Source organism: Cynocephalus volans, chromosome 17 (assembly GCF_027409185.1).
Source record: "Cynocephalus volans isolate mCynVol1 chromosome 17, mCynVol1.pri, whole genome shotgun sequence".
In the NCBI taxonomy this organism is placed as follows: domain Eukaryota; kingdom Metazoa; phylum Chordata; class Mammalia; order Dermoptera; family Cynocephalidae; genus Cynocephalus; species Cynocephalus volans.
In genome coordinates, this window is record NC_084476.1 from 8823331 (window position 1) to 8836159 (window position 12829).

Sequence of the window (12829 nt, forward strand, 5' to 3'; positions counted from 1 at the left end):
AATAGTTGCTGGATGAATGAAGGAGACAGTTGTTGTGGGGCATCTCTTGCCCCCAGGGTTCATGACCCATGTGTGGCAGGGCCTTGCCAGGCCTGTTCCCCACTGCAGTCTCAGCTCAGCGCCAGGGCCTGGCCAGAGAAGATGGTTGGAAGAAGCTGATGACTGAAAGAAGCACAAAAGGAAGAAGCGCCCCAGCGGCGGGCAAGTTGCTAATCTTCAGTGCTCCGAAACACTTGGAAAGACCTTGTGGGAAGAAGCTGGATTTGGAAGGGACTGGGCCTAGGGAGTCTCCCAGGTCAGGCTGAACTTATTTCTTACAGGCAGGTACAATCAGCTGTCTCCTTTATGGAATCTTCTAGTGTGGGTGTGGGCAAGTGTGAGCATTTACCTACTAACATATATATTATTGAGTTATCATTTACCTTCCTTTCATTTCTCCTTCATAATAAAGCTAGAGCATTATACTGATAGTTTTGTAATTATGTGACTAGGTAGGTTATATTGGACTTCTGGTTTCCAGTCCAGCATTTAGGGAACTTGGAAGTTGATTCCATCCTAACAAGTAAAAAGCTGAACTAACTAAAAAACCAGCAACTCTTCTTAGATCCATCATAGAAGTGAGGTCACAGGGCAAACTGCTGCCCCCAAAGTTGGAGAGACAGAAAGGCAGATAGAGAGAATCATAACTTCCCGGAGCAGAAACTGCCCCAGGAACCAGTAGCTGGGTAGGAAAACCTGAACTGTGATTGATGAATTGCTGGAGGCTCAGTGTGGGCGAGTCTAGGAGTTAAAAACTCCGGGGGTGGGAGTGATCATGGGGAGGCCGACTTCTGTGAGTTTTACCTCTAGGAGCCCTACCAGGTTCTCACATGATATCGGAGAAAAATCCCCTCATAGGGCCGGCCCGTGGCTCACTCGGGAGAGTGTGGTGCTGATAACACCAAGGCCATGGGTTCGGATCCTATGTAGGGATGCTTGGTTGGCTCACTGGCTGAGCGTGGTGCTGACAACACCAAGCCAAGGGTTGAGATCCCCTTACTGGTCATCTTTAAAAAAAAAGAAAGAAAAATCCCCTCATACATTTGGCGGGGGTGGGGATGGGGGAAGACCATTTTTAAATACATCAGAGTATTCTACCAAAACATTCTGTTTTACTTTGGAGAAAAGCATTCCAGGCAGAGGACACAGCAAGTGCAGAGGTCCTGAGATGGTACATTAGTAAAGATGTAGGTTCAATTAGCAGAGATCCAAAATAAAAGTTGCTTAAACGAGTTTGTTTCTCATAAGAAAGATGGACCTGGCATGGTGGCTCTAATAATGGAGTCGGGTATCCTGATTTCATAACCTGTTGCTGCCGTGACAACCTATTGCTGCATAGTAAACATCCCAAAACTTAGTGCTTAAAACAATACCAGTCATTGGTTTGGCTCACAGAACTGCAGTTTGGTCAGGACTTAGTGGAGACAGCTCTTCTTTGCTTTACATGACATCAGCTGAGGTGGCTTGACCAGAGGCTGGAGAATCCACTTCCAAGGCAGCTCACTCATGTGGCTGACAAGTCAGTGCTGTCTGTCAGCTGGGAGCTCAGCAGGGGATTTAGGCTGGGGGTTTTGGTTCTTCTCCACCTGGGCCTTTCTACAGGCTGCTTGGGCTTCCTCATGGAATGGTGGCTAGGTTCCAACAGTGAATGTCCCAAGAGGACAAGGTGGAAGTGAAAGGCATTTTTTTAAATAGCTTTGGAAGCCTCACACTGTGTCTGCTGGCATACTCTATTGGTCAAGGCAGTCACAAAGTTCTCCTCAGGCTCATGGGGAGGGGACATAGATGCAGACTCCCATCTTGGTCTTCACCTCCAGACTATTGCCCTTATCTGCACGGTCCACGATGGCTCCCTTCCAATGCCTCATTCCATCAGTGGAAGAGAAAAAAGTGAGAGGCAGGGCTCACACCACTTCTGATTGTGTTCCATTTGTCAGAGCTTAGTCACATGGCCATACCTGGCTGCAAGGAAAGCTGGGAAATGTCTTTATTCTAGGAAATCTGGCTAAAAAATTGAGGGATCTATTACTACAGGGCAGGGGTGGGCAAACCATGGCCCACGGGCCAAATCCATCCTGTCAACTGTGTTTGTAAATACACTGCTGTTGGCACACAGCCATGCTCATTTTTACATATGGCCTAAGGCTGCTTTTGTGCCACAAATAGCAGAATTGAGAAGTTGCAACAGAGACTATCCGTCCTGCAAAGTCTAAACAATGTATAGTGGCCTTTTACAGAAAAAGTTTTCTGACCTTGCTATAGAAGGAGAGTGGGTATTGGGAACCACTAACAAACAGTAATGGGGAGTGTGGTTGGAGGACAGCAGCAGAGAGGGACAGTGGCAGGAAATGAGATGGGACAGGTGGCCTCATAGCTGATCCGATAGAGCCTTGTAGTCCATGGCAACGACTTTAGTTTTTATCCTTAGTATGAAAGTTTAGAAAGAGAAAAGCAGCCTCTGGTATCCAGGAACTGGCCTGGCACCCTCAGATAGGACTTTGTGTTCTCCTGTGGAACGTGAACAGTTTCAGCCTCAGACAAGGCCACTGTGTGCCCATGATAAATCAAGACAAAAACAGGACCACTCCATTATCATGTCTGAACACACACAAATGTGAACTTTTCGAAGCTACAAAATGCCAAGCACACCTCCCTCCTGGCTGTGTGAGTGATAGCTGCTTCTTTACCAATTAAAGCTTTCGCCTTGCTCCGGCCTGCCTTCTCTATATGAGATACCCAACCAGAAAATTATCCTTGCTTCTTATAGCACATATCCAGAGCAAAATCCTGCTTCCTCGGGCCCTCCCCCAAGTCACCAAACCAAAGTCCAAATCCCATAATAAGTTCTAGCACCATCTTGCTGGGACACCCTGTGACTCCTGATGGTAGTGTATTCCCTGGCTACACCTCATTCAATCACTGCTGTGTTCTTGGTGGTTGTTGGCTGAGGGCATTGACAGGGTGTATCAGTTAGCACTAGATGTGCTGTGAATGAAGGAAAACCAAAATAACAGTAGCTTTAAAAAGGTCCAAATTCCTCTCTCTCTCTCCCCACAGGTAGGTGATGGTTCCTGGATCGTCAGGGACCCAGGCTCCTTCCATATTGTGGCTCTGACTTCCCCCTCCTGGGTATGGAATATTTCAAACATATGCAGAAGTATAGAGTCGGGTGTAACGAACCCCACACCTCAATTCGTGGCCCATCTTGCTTTCCCACTTCCTTCATCTGGATTGTTTTGGATTACTTTAAAGCAAATCCCAACATTATTTATATCATAAATACTTTAGAATGTATCTCTAAAATGTAAAGACTATTTTAAAAAGAGAAAGCAATCCCCAGTACCATTATCACACGTAAAAAAGGTGAATTGTTCCTTCATAAAGCATAACACCCAGTCAGTGTTCACATTTGTCCTTGCAGACTCACCCCTAACCCTTGTGGGGCTGCTGTGGAGCCCACACACCAGATGTCTTGATATTTATAGCTTGGAAGGAAGCTACGCCCTGGCATTCCCACCCAGGGCCCCACAGCCCACTCCTGGAGAACCGCCCGTGAGGCACAGTGGCTAAGACTCTGTGCTCTGCTCAGCCTCCCCTATGTGTGCCATACTGAGCTGGCACAGATCTGCCAGAAGCACAGGGCAGGCCGGGGCCTCTGAGCCTGAAATCACTAACTAGGCCAACTCCCAGGGAGCCAGGACAGGGTCCCCAGAGGCTGGAGTGCCTGCCGTGTGTTACCTGGGAAACCCATCTGCCTAGATACCCACTTCCAGGGCTTGGGTGGCTATCCCAAAACCAAGCAGCCCCCTTCCCTTTGTTCCCAGGGCAGAGGTGGAGTTTCTCCCCAACACACAACCCCCAATGCACATGTTCTGTCTCTCTGTCTCTGGCTTTGGGGCCCCACTCCTCGGGGTCGGAGGTCCAGTTCAGCTCAATCTTTCCTCTCCTCTAACCCTGTTTATTCAGTCAATTAGCAAACTTTCCAAAACCTTCCTTAAGAGACTGAAAGGAAAATACTAGTACCTTAGTGTCTTTGTGTCTAGGGGTTGTGGTACATATGGCTCTAAAGCAGACCCCAGGTGTGAGGGCAGCACCATTTAGTCAGTTTCTCCAAGGCCTGTTCATGGCATTTGGTTTCTATGCCTCCTTTTTCTCTCAACTTTTTATTTTGAAAAATCAAATGTACAGAAGAGTTGGAAGAACTCTACAGTGGCTCCACATGTGCCTGCCACTACTAGTTAACATGTTGCCACATTTGTTAATGTCCCTCTCCCCTACCCTGCATTCATGTATGTATCTTCTCTGTTGAATACCTTTGACAGCAAGTTGGGGACCTATCCTGCCATGTACTTCAGCATCTGCCTCCTAGGAATGCCACCCACCCCACGTTTTCACACCAAAGAAACTTTCTTTTTTTTTTAATGACACACTTCATGAATTTGCCTGTCGTCCTTGCACCGGGGCCATGCTAATCTTTTCTGTGTTGTTCCAGTTTTAGCATATGTGCTGCCAAAGCCAGCACCACACCTAAGAAACTGACCTTTGATTCAGTCCTGTCATCTGATATACAGGCCACTTTCACATTTCCCCACAAATATCTCCTGTGGACTTTTATTTCCCTGCTGTCGTCACCCATCCGGGATCCAGGTAAGGGTCATGAATTGAGTTTGCTTATTATGTCTCCTTGGTCTCTTTTAATCTTGAACTGTGCTTACTTGAGGTGGAAAAGGGGGAAGGGGTTAGTGAGAAATTGGGTAACGGACACAAAGAATGATTATGTTTTGTAGTGATGGATATGCTAATTATTCTAATTTGATTGTCACATATTGTTCATAAGTATTGATAGTCAACTCTGTACCCCACACATATGTACAGTCCATTATGTTTCAATTAAAAACAAAATCTAAAACAGCCCTTCCTCACCCCCAAATATGCACTTTTTTTTCAGGGCAGTGTCAGCACAGCCTCTGAGAAGCAGGCACCAAGATTAGACATGCAGAGACTTACTGGGAAAAAAACGCTGGGGAGGGGCAGACGAGGCTGGCACAGCTATCAAAGAGCCATGTGGGTTTGTCCCCCACAGGGGAGAGGGGAGGAAAAGAGGCTGGCAGGAAGTCTCAGACTGGGTGCAGTTTCCAGGAAGTTTCTTCAAAGCCACTGGGAGTCCAGGCCAGCCTGCGTGTCACTCGGGCAGGGTCCTCCTGTGGAAGCTTGGCCTCGGTGCTAAGATGGGATGGGTTTCTGAGTACAGCCAGCCCCTTGGTCACTGAGGTTCCTGCTAGCCAGTGAGACACGTTCCCTTGGCCACCACAAAGGCACTGCTTTTTTGTGTTATTTTTTTAAACTTGGGAGTTTTCTTAAACAGCTTTATTAAGATGTAATACAGATACCATATAATTCAACCCTTTCAGTGTCTTGTTCAGTGGTTTTTGTATATTCACAGAATTGTGCAGCCATCACCATGATTCAATTTTAGAGCATTTTCATCACCCCAAGAAGAGACTCCAAACCCATTAGCAGTCACTCCTTCTTCCCACTCCCTGCTCCCAGCCCGAGGCGATTGCTCGTCTACTCTCTGTCTCTATAGATTTGCCTGTTTCATAGAAGTGGAATCACATGATTTGTGACTGGTCTTGTGTGACTGGCTTCTTTCCCTTAGCAGGTTTTCAAGGTTCATCCATGTTGTAGCATGGAGCAGTACTTCATTCCTTTTTATTGCCAAATGATATTTCATTATATGGATTTACCACATTTTGTTTATTCGTTTATTAATTGATGGACTTTGGGTTGTTTTCACTTTTTGGCTGTTATAAATAATGCAGCTACGAATATTCGTGTAAAAGTTTTTGTGTGGACCTATGTTTTCATTTCTCTTGGATGTATGCCTGGATGTGAAATGGCTATGTCATGTGGTTACTCTACGTTTACCATTTTAAGGAACTGCCAAACTATTTTCCAAATGAGCTGTACCATTCCCACTAAAGTGGGAATTGGAATGTGTGAGGGTTCCAATTCCTCAGCATCCTTGCCAACATCTGTTATTGTCTATCTTATTTATTGTAGCCAACCTAGTGGGCATTAAATGGTATCTCATTGACATTTCCCTAATGACTGACAAATGATGTTGAGCATTTTTTCATGTGCTTATGAGCCATTTACGTATCTTCTTTGGAGACATTCAGATTTATGATATGCAAATGTTTCTTCCCATTCCATGGGTTTCTTTTCAACTTCTTTTTTTTTTTTTTCCATCACACTTCATCCAAAATCTTTTCAATTTCTTAATGGCTGTCCTTTTAAGCACAGAAGTTTTTAATTTTGCTGATGAACAGTTTATTTTTACTTTGGTTGCTTGTGCTTTTGGTGTTATGTCTGAGAAACCGTCATCTAACCCAGTGTCTTAGAGATTTACTCCTCTGTTTCATTCTAGGAGTTTTACCGTTTTATCTCATATGTTTAGTTTTGTGATATACTTTGAGTCAATTATTATGTTTGGTGAGAGGTAGGCATCCAAATTCATTCTTTTACATGTGGTTATCCAGTTGTCCCAGCACCATTTGTTGAAAAGACTATTCTTCCCCCATTGAATTTTCTCGGTACCCTTATCAAATAGCAATTGACCATAAATATGACAGATTGTTTCTGGACTTTCAATTCTATTCCATTGATTTATATGTCTGTCTTAAGCCAGTACTTGGTTCCTCAAGTTTTGTAGTAAGCTTTGAAATTGTGCAGTGTGAGTCCTCTGACTTTTTTTCCTCTTTTTCAGGCCTTGACTTTTTTGATTTGTCTGTTAAATCTCTCTTTTTAATTTTTTTCTGTAAAGGTTTCATTCTGCACAGAGGAGAGGGGACTCAGTCCTTCTTGGCAGCCACTTTCCTCATGGCATCCAGGACATTGCTTAACTCCTCTTGCTTCCTCTTGGTGTGGATATGTGTTCCTACCCTTTTCTTGATGAACTCCAGGGCCCATTTGTCCTTGGAGACCTTGAGCAGCTCCATGGCGTGGCACTCATACAGGGCAAAGCCACACACTTCTCAGATCATGTCCCACAAGAACTTTGTATCTTGGTAAGGCATCCACAGCAGTGGCTATACCTCAGTTTGCTCACATTCTTGGTCACCTTGTGGCCCTTGTTAAGGCCCATGGCCATGGGGTAGCACAGAGCTGTGGTTACTGCTCTTCAATGGCTGCTGCAGTGGAAGGCTGTTAAATCTCTTTTAATCTATAGTTCCCCTGCCCTTTTTTTTTTTTTTTAAAGCATTTTATTTGTTGAAGAAATGGGGTCACTTGTTCTGTAGAATTTCTATTAGATTGAATTTGTTGATTGCATCTCCATGGTGTAATTTAACATGTTCTTCTATCCCTTGTGTTTTAATAATCCAATGGTATGATCTGATTTAGGTTCAGTTTTATAGCAGGAATAATTTGCAGGTAGTGCATGTGTTTCCAGAGTTGGAACATGATGTTAGGTTGATGCTCTCTAGGATGTTAGGTGCTATCAATGATCCTCACCTGGATCATTTTTTTCATTAGATTTGCATTTTGAAGGGGTGACTCTGGTTGCTTGTGTGCATTTGTGTGTGTGTGTGAAACAGGATCATTGTGAGGACTCAGTGGGATAATCATGCAACAAAACACTTGGCACTGTGCCTAGCACACAGTGACTACATTGTTGTCGTTATTGTTAGAGCTGTGTGGGACCCAAGTCCTGAGCTCTGAGCCATTTTCTGGCCAGGGCTCTCTCCTCCTCTCTCCTTTGCCCCTGGAGGAGAAGTCAGCAGTGCCCCAGGCTCTGAGAGGCATGCTCAGGAATGCAGCAGCCGTCTATCTGCACTTGGTGAGGCACAAGGGAAGGAAGGCTGGAGCCTCGCTCACCCGGCACTTGCACCAGACTGTAAGTGTTCTAGCCCCAGTGCTCTGCCACCTGCATGGCTCAGGGCTACTGGGATTGGGCATAGTCCTGGCTTCAAAGCTGTACATGAGCGTCCTCTTTCAGGAAGCCTTCCCTGACTGCAGCCTGGATGTGGGCCCCTCCCTTGCTCTTGCTTCTCTAGTTTAGAACTTGTAGCTCTGTATCTGAAGAGTCTGTTTGGATGCTGCTGCCTCCTCGTTATCCCCTGTGCCCAGCCCAGCACCCAGCACACAGTAGGTGCTCAATAAATGTTGGCTGAATGAATGTATTATGTATGAGCCCAAGAACAGGCACTGTGTCCTCATTTATCCAGGCACCATATGACATTGAAGGTTATGCCTTTGAGCACCCCATGTTTCTGGGTCCCCCCACTATTTCTATCTCCTTTCTAAACCCATTCAACTCCACTTACCTCCTCTGTTATCCCTCTCCATCTGTGCCCCAGTATCCCTCTAGTTCTTCCCCCACCCCAACCCTTCACTGCACTAGACTCCCCTCACTACAATTTCTATCCCCCATGTCCCCCACCCCCTGTCCCTGGCTCATCTTCACTTTATCTCTTTTAATATGACGCATCCCCAGTTCAAAAGTAATTCCACATATCATTGAATCCATTATGCCATCAATTGTGAGATGCACTGCTATTTTATGGACTAGTAAGGGAGGGAAATGTCAATTAAACTCACGCTATAGGGCTGGCCAGTTAGCTCAGTTGGTTAGAGCACAGTGTTATAACACCAAGGTCAAGGGATTGGATCCCCATACCAACAGGCCATAAAAAAAAAAAAAAGACAAAAAAAATTCATTCATGCTGTAGATTGTAAGGCACATCCAAATTCAGAGAAGATGCAGTGTAGAAAATGGACAATCAGAATCCATCAAATAGGTATGCTCACTGTGCAGAAAACTTGGAAACATAGAAACAAACACACACATGAAATTAAAATTACTTTTAATCCCACTACTCAGAAACTTTGTTAACATTTTGATATATTTCCTTCCAAAAATTTTTTTCTATCATATATAATCATAGAAAACATGCATATATATATATAAATATGTATTAGGGTATTTTTTTTACAAAACAGAACCATATTGTACATACTATTTTTTTTTTTTTTTTTTAAAGATGACCGGTAAGGGGATCTTAACCCTTGACTTGGTGTTGTCAGCACCATGCTCAGCCAGTGAGCAAACCGGCCATCCCTATATGGGATCCGAACCCGGGGCCTTGGTGTTATCAGCACCGCACTCTCCCGAGTGAGCCACGGGCCGGCCCGTACATACTATTTTGTTGCCTGTTTTATTGGTATTAATATATTACATCGAGAAACATTCTTCTAAAATGTGCTTTTCTCCCACTTATTTTTTTGGTGTCTGGCTGGTGCGGGGATCGAACCCTGAACCTTGATGTTATCAGCTCCATGCTCCAATCAACTGAGAGAATCGGCCAGTCCTCTCCCACATTTTTTAATCATAAAAATAAAATATTTATTTTAGAAAATTTGGAAAATAAGAAAATTATAAAAAAGGAAATAAAAAAATATCTGGCAACCAACCAAAGATAATCACCACTAACATTCTGGTTATGAACTGGTTTTCCCTGGCCATGATCACCCTTATTTTAAACCAGTTTGGTGTGTTCTGAGTGCCACGCCTGGTGTTAGGGATTCAGGGAAGGGACAGGGTTGCCAAAGCTGACAAAGCACCCGCTAGGTGCCAGGCCCCACGCTGGGCTCTGCAGATGCCTCCCATCAGCAGGATTTCCAGGCTGTGAAGAAACCTGGCCCTTATACAGATAGTCCCTGGGGGCTCTCCTCTGACCTCAGGCAGGTTCCTGAGCTTCTTTGAGCCTCGGTGTCCTCATCTGTTAGACGGGGATTACCGTGGCACCTTTCGTGGGAGTGCAATGGGGACTGAGTGAGATCACGGCTACAATAAGGGTTCAGTATAGCCACAGCGGGTGGCTGAGAGAATGTTAGAGACTTGGCTCCACCACCTACTGGCTACCTGAGACTGGCAAACCCACAGGAGTGACAGGTGACTAAGAGACCTCAAAGCCCATGCTCCCATTGAACTGATAGGAAACTGAGGCCAGGAGGAGCCAAATCAAGGCAGGTTTAGGGCCTGAGTTTGGCCGCCCTCAGGCCTGGCCAGTTTCTGCACACCTGTGGCTGACAGGAGAGCTGGCCTGGAAGGAACACAGAGGAGCAGAGGTGTGGACTGGGAACGAGGACACCTGAGATCCTCCCAGGACTGGATGAGTGTCCATCTCACCTGAGTTAGAACGTGGCCTTGGCTCAGACAGGCCTGAGTCTGATCATATTTGTCATGTGACCTTGAGCACACCACTTCCCCCACTCCACCCTCCATTTTCTCACCTATGAAATGAGCCCAGCCAGGTCATTCTGAGAATTAAGTGGAAGAACTTAGCAAGTCCTTTGTAAATGAAAGCTGCTGCTGTCACTGTTGACTTGACTGTCCCTCTCCTCCGCCTCCTGCTCCTCCTCCTCAGCCCTAGCCCTTCCTGGTCAAACTTTAACCTGGCTAGGTTAGGGCTCTGCCTCAGGACATGTGGAGCTGGCAGACTCCATGTGCAGGCACCAGGCAGCCCCTGCAGGTGGGGAAGTCAAGGCTATGGGAGTAAGGGAATAGGCATGGGAGGAAGGCTGGAGCCTGCCATGCAATCTGGGGTGCTGATTTCCTACTCCTCCCTGGGAGTGGACAGGGCGGTGCTGTGGCCAAAAAGCAGCCTTCTCTCAGGGCAGGCCCAGACGGCTGCATCTGGACAACTCTGACTCTGACCTTCCACTTGTTGTCCCCAGCTCACCATGGCCAAACAACTGCAGGCCCGAAGGCTGGACGGGATCGACTACAACCCCTGGTGAGCCATCCAGGCTGGGGAGGTGTATGGTTGTCTTCTCAGGCATGGGTTGGCCATCCCTGGATTCACAGTATCTCAGTAGTACCCAGGAAGATCGCAGTCCGCAGACTGCAAGATTTGCAGGACAGCCCAGGAGAGGCAAGACCACAGTAGACTTGGGTTCAGATCTCAGCGTACCCTGCTTGGCTGTTGCACTGGGACAGGTGAAATACCTGTTCTGAGCTCGTCTCAGCTCGTCAGGTGCAAAATGGAGATACTTACACCTACCTGAAGGGCCTCGGGAGGATAAGGTGAAATGCCAAGAGCAGTTGCCGTGCACCCAGGCACCAGGCCGAGGGCACCCCAGGGATTGCTTCACTTCACACTCGGTACAGAGTAAGATAAGCACATGCCTGTTGTTCTAGTGACACAGTGGCTGCGATGGAAAGATGTGCAGCAAAGACTTAATAATCTTCCCACTCCATCCCCCAGCCTTTGACCAGGTGCATAGACCTACCTCTATATTTTTTTTAAAGATTTGGCTTTTGTTTTTACAAAAAAAGGGGACCATTTTTTCTTTCACGCTCCACTCATGTAGAGCATTTTGTGTTTTGCGAAGACCTCGCACCTCCACCTTCTCCCTGGATGCTCCATGGTGTCAGGAATGGGGGGGCCGGGTCCAAACGCCCTGCAGAGTCTGGCTGTGCATGAGGTTGGGCCTCCAGGGTCCTGATCCTCAGGCTGCCACCCTCTGTCCTCTTGTGAGGCAGGCTGGGCAGCCTTGTGACCCATTTTGCAGATAAGGAAAAGTCCAGCTCTGTAAGGATGTAGGAAAAATAAATTTAGTGTCTGCTAGTATACTCTCACAGCACAGAACACTTCTGTGCCCCCATACGTGTGGGGGCTTTCCCCCTGCACCAAGCCATTCTGCATATGACTCACTAGTAAACACCAGCTGGGTGCTCTCTAATTCAATTCAATTCTGACACTATCTACCTGGAGACAGCATCAGATCCCACAGGTTGAAGGCTCAGTCCGCAAGACTGCCCCCACTACAGAGGCCATTCGCAAGCTCAAGTTGTAGCCTGTGCTTCTGACCGACCACCTATCAGTCAGGGTACCCAGAACCCCTTTCTTGGGTTCGATTAATTGGCTAGAGCAGCTCACAGAACCCAGGGCAACACTGTACTTACGTTTACCCATTTATTATAAAAGGTGTTACAAAGGATACAGATGCAGAGCCATATGGAAGAGACTCACAGGGCGAGGTATGGGAGAGGGGCGCGGAGCTTCCCTGCCCTCCGGGGGAACCACCATTTAGGAACCTCCGTGTGTTCAGCCATCTGGAAGCCCCAGAACTCATTCCTTTTTTTTTTTATAGATGACCGGTAAGGGGATCTTAACCCTTGGCTTGGTGTTGTCAGCACCACGCTCAGCCAGTGAGCGAACCAGCCATCCCTATATAGGATCTGAACCTGTGGCCTTGGTGTTATCAGCATCACACTCTCCCGAGTGAGCCACGGGCCGGCCCCAGAACTCATTCCTTTTAGAGTTCTATGGAACTTCATTTCATAGACGAGATTGACTAAATCATCAGCCATTGGTTTATCAACTCAATTTTTGGCCCTCTTCCCTTCCTGGGGTGGTGGGACTGAAAGTTCCAACCCAGGGCAAGAAGTGGGAGGGAGAGGGGCATTGGGGAGAGGTTGGGTGGGTGACACGGGGAATGATTGCAGTTTGAGATTGGGGGCATGCTGATAGCATTGATTTGCTCACCGCATGGTCAGCACTTGCCCCATGAATATGTATAATAAAGAAAAGAAAAAAAAAAGTTCCAACCCTTTAATCACTCATTTGGTTCCCCTGATAACCCCCTCCTACACCCCCGACCCCTGTTTCTGAGGCTATCTAAGGGCCCCCAGCCACTTCATTGGCATGGAAAAGGCACTCATCACTCTGGAGAGTCCAAGGATTTTAGGAGCTGTATGGGGATGGAGATCAAATATGTTTTT

At 46.6% G+C, this 12829-nt stretch overlaps 1 protein-coding gene, 1 non-coding gene and 1 pseudogene across 7 annotated transcripts in view; 1 reads left to right on the forward strand and 2 right to left on the reverse strand.

Annotated features, from left to right (window-relative positions):
• KYAT1 (kynurenine aminotransferase 1) overlaps nucleotides 1–12829 on the forward strand; it is a 33933-nt gene that overhangs the window by 13507 nt on the left and 7597 nt on the right. For 3 of the 6 annotated variants that reach the window (XM_063081585.1, XM_063081584.1, XM_063081587.1), the window contains one exon: nucleotides 10780–10838. In XM_063081585.1, the coding sequence (XP_062937655.1) occupies nucleotides 10786–10838 (53 nt within the window). In that variant the 5' untranslated portion in view covers nucleotides 10780–10785. Of the gene's footprint in view, nucleotides 1–3096; nucleotides 3169–4531; nucleotides 4687–7730; nucleotides 7937–10779; nucleotides 10839–12829 lie in introns of all 6 variants that reach the window. The other 3 variants (XM_063081582.1, XM_063081583.1, XM_063081586.1) reach the window with 3 other exon arrangements.
• On the reverse strand, nucleotides 4455–4561 carry LOC134366306 (U6 spliceosomal RNA). Its single transcript, XR_010022286.1, has one exon. It is a non-coding gene; the product is annotated as a U6 spliceosomal RNA (small nuclear RNA).
• Nucleotides 6894–7378, reverse strand: LOC134366095 (large ribosomal subunit protein eL36-like; annotated as a pseudogene).